The sequence below is a fragment of the Anomaloglossus baeobatrachus genome, chromosome 6 (assembly GCF_048569485.1).
Source record: "Anomaloglossus baeobatrachus isolate aAnoBae1 chromosome 6, aAnoBae1.hap1, whole genome shotgun sequence".
NCBI lineage: Eukaryota > Metazoa > Chordata > Amphibia > Anura > Aromobatidae > Anomaloglossus > Anomaloglossus baeobatrachus.
Window position 1 is genome coordinate 528,163,087 of NC_134358.1, and position 12,532 is coordinate 528,175,618.

At 52.5% G+C, this 12,532-nt stretch overlaps 1 protein-coding gene across 1 annotated transcript in view; it reads right to left on the reverse strand.

Annotated features, from left to right (window-relative positions):
- Positions 1 to 12,532, reverse strand: part of MYO3A (myosin IIIA) — a gene marked incomplete at its 5' end in the record, with an annotated part of 269,215 nt that overhangs the window by 101,731 nt on the left and 154,952 nt on the right. The window contains 2 exons of the mRNA XM_075316162.1: positions 6,876 to 7,081; positions 8,422 to 8,496. Coding sequence (XP_075172277.1) covers positions 6,876 to 7,081; positions 8,422 to 8,496 — 281 coding nt within the window. The remainder of the gene's footprint in view (positions 1 to 6,875; positions 7,082 to 8,421; positions 8,497 to 12,532) is intronic.

Sequence of the window (12,532 nt, forward strand, 5' to 3'; positions counted from 1 at the left end):
CGGGGAGCGGACTACCCGTGGGAAGCCATAGGAGTCAAACACATACACATACGTGCAGGAAACGACAGCCACCATCAACCCGTCCGGGGAGAGTGGAAACACCGCAGCCGACTGTGGGCCCCGTCCATCCAGCCGTTTGGTTTACCAGAGACTCTGTCCTTGTCTACCTAAGTGAGTACACCAGTGCCATCCGGCACCGCGCTGCACCGCAACGTTGCACCCGCATCCACACTGCCTCCCGGCATCGGCACCTGCACCTATCCCGCCTCCCTGCTCCCCAACCGGGGCCCCGGGACCAACAGCCCCTACCCACGGAGGGGTCAACACCTTAGCTGCTCTCCGCCATCGCTCCCGGGATCCCCCGTCACTAGCAGCGGTGGTGCCCACCATCACCACAACCCGTGGGTGGCGTCACAACCGACATCCCACCACAAACCTCCCCCCTTTTCACTCGCGGGCGAGGAGGCGCTGCTCGAGCCCCGGGTCCGGCCCCGTGCTCGAGCCACCGAGGAGCAGAAGCACTCGACCCGAGCGCCAGCGATTCCCAGGCAAGCGGCGTTCCCAACCCCTCTGACCACAACAACTATCAGCTGTGAATCCACCAGAATTCTGCACAATACAACTGATGGTCCCAAACCCATTTATAAGGCAAGAAATTACACTTATTAAACCTGACAGGGCACACCTGTGAATTGAAAACCATTTCTGGTGACTACCTCTAGAAGCTCATCAAGAGAATGCCAAGAGTGTGCAAAGCAGTAATCAAAGCAAAAGGTGGCTACTTTGAAGAACCTAGAATATAAGACATATTTTCAGTTGTTTCACACTTTTTTTTGTTAAGAATCTCATTCCACATGTGTTAATTCATAGTTTTGATGCCTTCAATGTGAATCTACAATTTTCAGAGTAATGAAAATAAAGAAAACTCTTTGAATGAGAAAGTGTGTCCAAACGTTTGGCCTGTACTGTATGTATATATGCATATATATATATATATATAAAATCACATTGATTAAAGAGAGATTCTCAATCCAACGATGTATCACTTAGTTTACTGGGTGCAGCATGACCATTGAGGAAAGATTCTCCAGTCGTGCTGTGTGTATGTGTTACCCACCAATACCATCTGTAAATAATACACGGACTGCATGTGACTTGGTTCAAATTGGCCACAGCAGCCTTTATTACCTATTATTTACATTCTAAACACAAGGGGGCGCCGTCCAACGGGCGACCCCAACAAATAATAGTTAACACAGTAATCAATACATTAAATATATAACCCTGAGTAGGCCCTGTCCAGGAACAACTTCTCACACCAATATCCCTGGCCGCAACACACCGACCCAGAGAGGAGGTATTAATCACCAACGGATTAATACCCCCAACTTTGCAGAACCCCGTGTCTGCAACATCCTGGAACCCGGAGCCACCATACCAAGATGGTGTCCCTCAGTCCAGTTACCATTGCCTTCAACGGCCTCTGGACCAGACCTACCCCCCGCCACAGGACAGGGCATGTGACTCCTTACGTGGCCTGGACCCGCCACACACCAAAAGCTTGTGCCACACCTTCACGCAATCCCAGCGCCACAAACAGCACCAATATCACTAAAATGCACCCTCATTGCCTCTCCGAAACTACCAGATCAGCGACACCAACTCTCAGTGCCGCAACTCAATAGGCTCGAGTAATACTAGCTACCGAACGAGCCCCCTCCACTCCACCTGGCCACACTATCAAAACCACCCACGGTGAAGCCGGGGTATATCTTCCACAGATGCAACAAATCAATATAAGTATCATTTTTTTTTAATTAACTCCCGAGATGCCTGGTCCACCAAGTCGCTGCCTCCCACATATAAGACCAGCACCATCAGCCCCGTCCAGACCCAGCTGGCAAAATTTTTTGGCGAGCCTCAGCCCGCCGAAACCCCCTGACAAACTAGTGCCCGAATAACCAAATGAGGCACACACGCACCACAAACCTACAGGTTATAAACCCCACAGATAAAACACCAACCGGTTATGCTAACCAAACATGTTCCCTTCCAAAAAGACTCAAAACCCCCCCGTTGGCCTTAACATGATAACAACTGAGGCCGAACGTAACAACGAAAACAAGAGGGCTCCTCCCTCCCAATACAGCTCACAAACACTTTCCCGAGACCACACCGAGGGGCCTCCGTGGCAGCCCCAATCCAGAAGGAATGCGACCCGTAGTACTCCGGGCGCCCACCCCCGCCCCCATGCAAGCCAGTCTCCAGCACTGCCAAAACTGGTACCTTAACAAAACGGGGGGGGGGAACCATCCACATGACACAACAACAGGCCTGGGCGTCCTCCCGATATGCTTTCCACACCCCGGACCCCATATAACATCACCAACCTTCACAACCTGCCTAATCCGTTGTTTGTGCGCGACGAAGCCAGCGCTCAACCCCCTGCTCCACCGCAGGCCCAACTTTCAACATCAAACCACCGGCCCTAACCGTAGATGGGCCGACCAACCCCCGATTTGCAACGCCCCATACAAGGCTAACACCAACTGTTTTGGGGAAAAGGAAACACAGACCCGCTCACAATCAGATGAACATATCAACCACAAATCACTCCCAAAACGCTTTAACACCACAAAGGAGATCGGATCCTTGTGTCCGGCTCCTTCACACCCTTGCGAAAAAACCCTTCAAGGCCTTGCCGCACCCGAAACTCCACCGATCACATCCCTCTCAACCCTAAAGTTCAACTAAAAAACCACAGCCGCCATCCCATGGACCACTGCTGATGCCGACCTACCAACCCGAAAAATTCGTTACTCACCACTGTCAACAAGACCACCCAATACACCACCGGGCACCCCCTAAACCTGGCCCAAACAACGTTATCAATGCCGCCCACAGTTCTATATATCAGCACCAAGTAACCTCAGTCACCGAGTTCCTGAAAAGCTCCCAAAACACAGCCTCACCAGACTCCACAAGCTCCCTGAAAAACACCGTTCCAACCTCGTCCGCCCCCGGCTTCAACTCCCGAAACCTGCGAAACTGAAACGAAACAAAGCAGCAGCTACCCCTTTGTTGACCCCCGGCACGGGTCGTGCCACATCTAAAATTTCTCTCTCTTTTTTTTTTTTTTTTTATACCACATACATTTGAGAACCAAATGCCGCAAGTACACCACCCTTTGCCCAGAATTAGCCAACAAACCAATAATCAAATCCACGAGCGACTAATAAACACCCTGACAGCACACCTTCCTCTCGCAAAAACTGCTAACCCTCACGACTCAACCACCACCACAAATTGGAAGCAATACCCACCATGCTAAACCAAAACAGCCGATCCTGCCGTATCCGAGGACCGCTGCAACATTCCATCAGGTACCACCTTACCCAGCCACCACGCGCAGCTATTGAATCGCCGCAAGAAAACATCCTATACCATTAGATTGTCCATGATTTCCCTCGTTACCCCCCACAAAATGACCCAATGGCTGCACCCTTGGTGTAGCTGACAACAGCCATCCAGCAAACGCACTCCCCAATGCCGGAACTCAACACCCGCAGTTCCACTGCCCCAGCGAAACCTGCACCACCTTAAACCACACTGCCTTAGCTGATCTACTGCCTCTAGCGCAGCCCGTAGGACCACACTATTACCCACGGAGCCTACGCTCCATAGTCAGAACATCAATCTTTATCCCCCATAAACCGCATCACTGACGCTGGACCTTCAGTCTCCTCCTGCGCCCACGGGACGCTAAAAGAGTAACCGCCACCTTCGGCAATGAGACAACAAACCCACACGAAACATCGGACCCACCGACCCGATGCAAACGCAATCATCCAATAATGACTGAGCGATGTTATCCTGGACACACCACGCACAACCCACTCAACAAAGAAATAACCGCCTCAAATAGGAACACGAAATGGAACCGCCCAACAGCGAACAACGTAATAAGTCACATCCCCACAGCAACACCAGAAATGTTGGATAGCAGGGGTGGACCAATGACAACCTAAATGCCGCCTCCACAGCCGCCTTTGCCATCAATGCTCCACGGCACACCGCCTTTACCAAATCCCACACTCCGTCCCGCGACGCAATTATAAACCGTCGACAAATCCGGAGCAAAGCAGGCATACCCGATGACTCCTCCGTAGAAGATGAAATGGAATAAGCCGAAAGAAGTTCGGCACCTTTGGCACCACCCCCCAACGGCGAAACCCAATCATGACAAGGAGGGCCTCGAATGGCCCACCCAACCTGCCCAAAGCCACTTCCTTACCCAACTGTCCACTGACCACATCCGGGCCTCCCCTAGCAAAGCGCCAATTCCAATAAGGGGCAAAGATCCACCAACACCGGCAGAATGCAAAAAACGCGGGAAGTACTATGTCCCTTTCCACAGCCCGAACACTTGTGCATAAGGCGACAGGAGGTGCCAAATTTGCACTGCCTGTCATTATACTGCCCGCAAACCCCGACACCCGTTGTCCGGTTCGCCGGGGTTCCAAGTCTCAAGCACCCGGCTGCCCCCCGGAAAAGGGGGGAGGGGGTTGACCAGGAGCCGCCATCACCGCATCCATAAGGATATGCCTCTTTGATCTTACCGCATACTCGTACCCAACACCTTCCCCTGCCAAAATTGCTTGGCGTACCGAAACCAGGCTTCACCGCCAACTGACCTACAAGCACCCCCAAATGTAACCATATAACCAAATAATGTCGAACAATTTCCCAATTCCCTCTCCCCAATACACTCACCAAAAGAACGCAAAAATGCCCGCCGCCAAGTTGCAAATATACGAGAGATGACCTATAACGGCGCATCTCCTCCCCCTCCTTCCTAGAGTCACCTAGCTTGACCTTATCCAAGTGAAACTGCTCCAGGGGCAGCAGGGAGAATATTTCAACAGTCTCCCCTTGCAAATCTTATCCCTCACATCCGCCAACAGGTAAACCCCCCAGCGGGCTTTTGACGCACACATACCTCTCTCAAGTGCCTCTGTCATCCAGACGCACCAACTCATCCCCCTCTTCCTCCACATCTCTTTCTCTATCACAGCCCCCCCCGTCGACTCTGCCAGAACAATCTCCCCCGCCGCCTCATGCGCCCTCACTCTGCCTGCCATACCTGCGCCTACCATCGCCTCTCCCATCCATGCCGCCGGCGGCGCACACGCACTCCCCGCAACCACAACAGACCCTGTCAGGAAAACCCCCTACCCGGGGCAACATCACAGACCCCCTTTGGCGCTGCCGTATCCGCAGCCTCCCCCCCCCCACAGTACCCTTTTTGCACCCCCAGGTGCGCCCCAAAACCCCGCCGAATCCACGGCTGTCTCACCCGACCGCGACCCGGCGAATACTGAAGTAGAAGTCAAGCCATCTGGACATCCGAGTCTTCCAACGACGCCGCTCAATCCTCCTCCTCGCTGGAGCCGACCGCCTCTGGCTCAGGTAATGCAGACTCCGTCGAAGCGCCGCTACCACCACGGCCGTCCTCCTGGTACGCCGCGTGGGCACTGTCCTCCAGGCTCCGTCTTCTGCCCTGCGGCAACAACCCTGGACACTATACCGTCCCATGGGCTGCCACCACGGGCCTCATCATTTTCTGGCCCGACCCCCCCCCCCGCCACCTGCAAGGGAGGGGGGGTACCTGTGGCCCGACCCGCTGCCAGCAGACTCCCATCTAGAGCCGCCGCCGCATCCTTCCCTCCTGGGCCCAGAAAGCCTCCGACTGCGGGGCCCTCCCCCCGCAGACTAGCCACGCCCCCCTCCCGGCTGCCGCGGCCCGGACGGAGATTCCTCCCACGGCCGGAGCAGCTGCTGAGTACCGCCGCTGCCCACATCGCTGCCGTCGAGGGTCCCCGAAGGGGCTCTCACATGTCCTCCTCGCTCCCCCACGCACACTGCAAATACCTGAAGGAGAGGGGGGGGGATACCGCCGCCTGCTGCAGCCCGGGGAGCGAGGGGAAAGTGCCGACGGGTTAACCCCAGCAGCCCTGACGTGGGACCGCGCTGCCAGGGGCCCGTGCACTGCCATGGGATAGTCACTGCTGGTCCTGCATTGCAGCCATCCTGTCGAACGTCCGGATCGCTCCATATCCGGAAATCAAGAGAGGGGGTAAGCCAAATTTCCTATACTTACACCCCTCATCTGTCCCACCTCTTCCTCCAGGGAACTCCTCCTACCCACCAATCCCTTACTCTGCCCTATACACAAACATTCCTGTTCCTATTAACCCCATCACTCCTTCCCTTCCCTCTAGTCATGTCGCCCCTCCACCCTATGGGTTCCATGGCTTTCTGTTCTGATAGAATCAGAATTTTTAGATTTAGCCATATAGTAGTGCTGAGAGAGCTGTCCCGCCCTCACCAGGTTCTCTACAGAGCTTGCACATTGACAGTCAGGTGTCAATCAAATGAGGAAGTGTGCCGGACCATCCCGCACAGACAATGTAGTCCAAGCAAAGAGAAGTCCTATCTATATATATAATTGCCTTATTCTGTCTGTCTGTCTGTCTGTCTTGCTCCAAAATTGTGTCCTGTGTCCTTACGGTGACAAACAGCGGATTGGCCGCTGGGCTCGACATGCCCCCCCCGCACGGATTGGCCGCTCGCCTCACCTCGGCTCCGCCCCCTCGCACGGATTGGCCTGGAGCAAGACAGACAGACAGACAGACAGACAGACAGAATAAGGCAATTATATATATAGATAACAAAAATCATACATTAACTACACAATACGTAAATTCTAGAATACCCGATGTGTAGAATCGGGCCACCTTCTAGTTGCTTAATAAAACAGCAAATATTGAACAAATCGGATCTTGACGATACAGTCATATAATGTTCAATCTTACCTCTTTATGAAATTGGCAAACAAGATGCGGTGTGAGTATCCCAGCTGACGAATCCTCGCCGTCTCCAGAATCCCTGTGTATCTAAGCTGCACCAATACCTTTTCCCGATCAAATTTACTTGGCAGACGATCATTATTTGGTTTGATGCAACGCACAAAGTGCGGCTGACCAGCCACCATTTTTGACAATAAGTCCATTAAAGAATACTGCAAGAGAAAACAGAAGTCGGAATACGTATACTGTATAATCAATGGCCGTCTGTGTGCGGGGAACAGGGACACAGTGGAAACATTTACTATGATTGCACAGATGTATATACTGTATAGTATGCTCTAAACTAAATCTACTAATATACACTATAATACATTAGTGAAGTTTTAAGGTACAATTACTTGAAGAAAAGGCCATTTTGAACCTTTAGAACCAAAATAACACTTTCTCTTTCGGAATTCCAGTATTCCATTGGTCATATTTTATTTTGGTTGTTTTTTTACAGGTTTATCTTTTCCTCCTTTTTTATTTCATTTTTTATTCCATTCCCTACTCACCAAAATGATTTCTTAGATCTACCAAATTAAGGGTGTTTTACACACTGCGACATCGCTAGCGATTGTCAGCGATGTCGCGAGCGATAGCACCCGCCTCCGTCGTTCGTGCGATATGTGGTGATCGCTGCCGTAGCGAACATTATCGCTACGGCAGCGTCACACGCACATACCTGTTCAGCGACATCACTGTTGCTGCCTAACAATCCCTCCATCAAGGGGGAGGTGCGTTCAGCATCACAGCGATGTCACAGCGGCGTTACAAAACGGCCGCTCAATAGAAGAGGAGGGGATGAGATGAGCGGCCGGAACATCCCGCCCACCTCCTTCCTTCCTCCTTTCCGATGGTAGGATGATGTTCGTCGTTCCTGCGGTGTCGCACACAGCGATGTGTTGGTACTGCAGGAACGACGAACAACCTGCCTAATGAAACACCAACGACATTATGATTTGGAGCGATGAGTCAACGATCAACGATTTTTGCCGTTTTTGCGATCGTTGATCGTCGTTCCTAGCTGTCACATGCTGCGATGTCGCTAACGACGCAAGATGTGCGTTACCATAACCGTGACCCCGACGTTAGATCGTTAGCGATGTCGCAGTGTGTAAAGCACCCTTAAGTGCATGTTATGTGATGTTCCATTAAAATATTGGGGCCAATTTACCAACATTAATGTGCCTCAATTGTCTGTATTTGCACCAAAATGTTAGCCTGCATGCCATACACCAGATTTATTATGTGTTTTAGACAAATTTTGCTCCACACTAAACAGTTCTTAAAAGTATCTAGAACTGGAGTGGATTCTCTAGATGTATGGAAAGACTTAAAATGTCTCCAAAATTTTTATGTAAGATATTGGTCTAAAGTAAACTAAAAATTTTGATGGAAACACAAAGGCTATTATAGTATGTATGCAAAAAACCCTACATTTTTAAATTTAAACTTTTATTTAAAGTTAGTAGAACTGATGCTTAGCTAAACACAAAGTGGAAAACATTACCCTAAAGTAGGATGCCACAGTTTGTGTTTTCATGTTGGTCGTCTCTCCGGGATGACGGGCATCTCCAAAATCGCCCTGTTGAAATAATGCAAAGAAATTTACTGTGATATAGAAGTACATTTTTTACATACAATTATGCTCTCTTCATCTAGGGTACAATATGTTCTTTTATTGTATGAATTAGATGCATCAGAGCAAACCCTGCCTAATCTTTCTTTTCCGCCCACAGAATTAATCAGTTTGGGGAAGAAAGATTAGGACCGTGGAGCCACTCCTTGGCTACGTCCTTCCCGGAGGGATATCTGGCTAATTTCTGTGTCGAGACTCCTAACAGAGGCTCCACGGACTTTTTTGATTTGCATATTTCCCAGGGGGCAATGCACCTAGGATTTCACTGTGTTGAGCGCCCTCGTTGGCTGCCGGCAGTGTTTTCTCTAGCTGGTCTCCCCAAGATCAGTGATTGTTTTGTATTGATAATCATCAACATTAACAGAAATAAACACTTGAAATAGACCCCTCTGTGTGTAATGACCCCTCGGTGTGTAATAGGAGTTTCACTTTTCATATTCAATTAGTGAAATAAATTCATTTGTTTGATGATATTCTAATTTACTGAGATGTACTTGTATGAAGGATTCTGGAGAGAAATTTGTCACATGAAGTTTAGCATAAAGGATTGTTAGAACTCTGATCTAGTGGCCACATTGGTAGTCCGTAGCTGCCAGACTAAAGCCGTACGAGGCAGCATATCTGCAGAACGCTACAACCATGACATCAGGCCTCTGCCACACTCACGTGAAAATCACGCACGTGCCACGAGACACATATTTTCCCTGCGTGTTGCGTTAGGTAATTACGTGTCTCCGGTACTTGGGGGCCACGTGTATTATCCATGTGCTATCCGCGATAACACACGGAGAACTAGTAATTTACATATTCACGTGGTCCTTCCTGCTGTCCAGGGTGCTGATCTTTGGTCTCCAGCCCTGCCGAATCCCCGCTGCTGCTGCTGCCGGCCGCAGTGAAGTGAATATTAAATGAGCATAATGAGCGGCGGTCGGCAGCAAGTGGCAGCAGCGGCAGAGACAGGAGGGCAGGAGAAGGTGAGTAAAGGTTTTTTTCTCTGACACGTGCGTTTTCTCCGGCGCATGTCACACAGGACCGCATCCACACTACATCCGTATGGTACGGGTGCGGGCCATGTGACACCCGTGCTGCCGGAGAATGCGTGGACATGTCAGCGTGCGGGACACACGGACACACGTAAGTACGGAACAGACACACGTTCCGTTCCAAAATACTTACATGTGTCCAAACAATTATGAAATCATATGTCCACGTGTGTATGTGCCTCCGGTACGTGAAAAAGCTGCCAAACACGTACCGGAGGCACGTGAGTGTGGCAGAGGCCTCACACTGAGTCTTCTAATCCAGTGTTCCCCAACTTCAGTCCTCAAGGCCCACCAACATTGCATATTTTCAGAATTTCCTTAGTATTGGCATTATCACCTGTGGAGGTAATTAAATTATCAGTCCAAAGTAGCAAGGGTAGAAAAACTCAGCACAGCTAATTCAAAACATAGTGGTGCTGTTGAATAATTCCTTGTAGTAAAAAAGCCGGGTGCACATCCCAAAAAAACAGACCATGTATAAGATCCAAGGGGAGACAGAAGCAGGCGGCACTCATCGGCATCCAAGTAGCGGTATTTAATTAAGCATTTTCATTCAGGAAAGAGGGGTTTAATTTGATAGGGGAGGGTGAGGGAGGCTCACAACGCCGGACGACGGCGGGTCGTTTCACACTCCTTGTGCTTCCACAGAACCTGTTTTTTCACTCTCATTTATATTTTTGGGGTGGCTGGACATCCCCATTAACCCTTGCTCTACAAACTTGAGCAGCAGAAAATCCTACAATTTTTTTTCCATTGCCCATGTGACGCCCTGGGCAACCAAGGGGTCACAGGTCACAACACCACCACACCCCACACTCCAGGTAGGCACATCACAGCTAAACTACAAATCCTTGTTGCCTTCCTCCAGAGGCTGATGATTCACACCAGGGGGTGGGCCAGGCGGTTGGCTCCGCCCACCAAGGAGATCACAGCTCTGGAGGCGGGAAGTACCAGGCAGAGTAGCCCAGGCAGGGCAAGAGTGAAGTCTAGCTGAGGGCTAGAAAGGAGTAAACAACTAAGTGAAAGTGGAAAAGTGGAAAAGGAGGAAAGCAAGTGAGGTGACAAGAAGGAAGGAAAGCCTGAAGGGTCCAGCTTTGTGTAGGGCCAGAACAGCAAGGTCAGCGACGGCGGTGACTGTCTGGAGGGGGACCGTTTGGAAGTTCCTGGAAGGACCCCGTTGGCTGTGTGCCCGGTGGTCTGGAGCAGTGTTCCGAAGGACAGTCAGCACCAGGGCAGGGGCCTCTCGGACCCCGGCAAGGCTAGGAGTCGCCAAATTTTCCGAATCCATCAGTGAAGGGGACGTAGATCCCCCAGCAACCAAGTCCCGATTGAAGGCAACAGCTCAACCTGAAGCAGAGAGACACCGCCACCGCCAAGGCACCAGTTTCTCAGGGCCAGCGCCTGCGGGCAAAGTGTAGAGCTCCTCCGGCCCAGATTGTAGTCGGGGAGCGGGTAACCGGAGGGAATCCACCGCTACCACAAGTCAACCATAGGTGCAAGGAAGAGGGACATCACCGTCACCTACCGGGAGTGCAGGTGCAGCCGTCTGTGGGACCGTCCTACCAGCCGTTTGGTTTACCGTACAAACTGTGTCCGTGTCTGAGGCTGAATGAGTACCACAGTGCCGCAAGGCACAGCGCTGCCCCCGCATCCCTGCACCCACCAGGCCCTGCACCTCACAAACCATCACCGGGCCCCGGGATCACCAACCCCTGCCCACGGAGGGGCAACACAACACCTGGCTGCTCCGCCTCACCATCCCCGGGATCCCCGCATTGAGCAGCGGTGGTGAAATCACCACAACCGTGGGTGGCGTCACGAACTATAACAATCCCCGCACGCAACAGACCCCTTTCACTCACGGGCGAGGAGTGCCGCTCGAGAAACCCCCGGGATCCGGCCTACGGCTCGAGCCACCACTGAGCAGCGGCCGCCGGACCCGAGCAGAAGGGGGCGAGCGTAGTGTGCTGGCACCCTCCTCCCCGCCCGCGACAACTTGGCGTCACGAACAGGATCTTACCGCTCTGCCGTCTGGTAGAGGTGCGCCTTGTTACCGCCGGAGGTATCTGGCAGAAAAATTGCAGAAGCCGCCATCTTTGGCACGAAAAGTTCCCGCTCGAGCGTCTTCTCGAGCAGTAGAGGCGCGAAGGCCAAGACCCCGCCCCGAGAGAGGAGGGGCCGGAAAGAGCTAAGGGGGACGCGATGGCGGCTGGCCACATGTAGCTGCGGCTATAGAAGCAGGGACGCCAGGACCCTGCGGCCATTGACTGGTTCCAGGAAGAGGCCGCTGCTAAAGATGCTGAGTCCAACCAACAACACCGTGGTCCCCGCGCCCGGCATGGCGGCGTGGGTGGAAGTCCGGACCGCCCAGCTAAGCAGCCGTCTGCAGGTCCGCATGCAGCTCCTCCTGGAGGAGTGGGAGGCCGACATGGTGGAAGCGGTGGCTGCTATGCGGAGATGCGAGGTGGAGGAAGATTTGGAGGAATGGGTAAGAGATCCACGTCCCTGTATTCCCGAGGGATCGGCCGCTGCGGCTGAGGGGCCCGGCCTACACCCGTTCACCCTGCTGCCTCTCCCGCTATCCGCGTTAGCTGCTGCTGCCCCGCCACTAGGCCCGCTACCACCACCACCGGTAGCGGTACCCTGCCAATCCGCCCCGGCGGACCGACCTGCAGCAGAAGCTCGTGACCGCCCTGATCCGCTTCCATGGAAGAAGCCGAAGGCTGAAGCCATCAGCAAAGATGCACCGGAGGCACGGCGGGGATGCGGCTGCCAGGAGGCAGAGCAGGCCATGTCACAGCGGGGTCCCTCATTACTGAAGGTGCCGGTCGTAGCCGACACGGAGGGACTCTGTCTGGGCCCGTTCCCCGCACACGCTGAACCAGAGCAAACAGAAAGTGCTCCCGGCTGGGAGCGACGGCAACAGCAGCTGCGTGGGG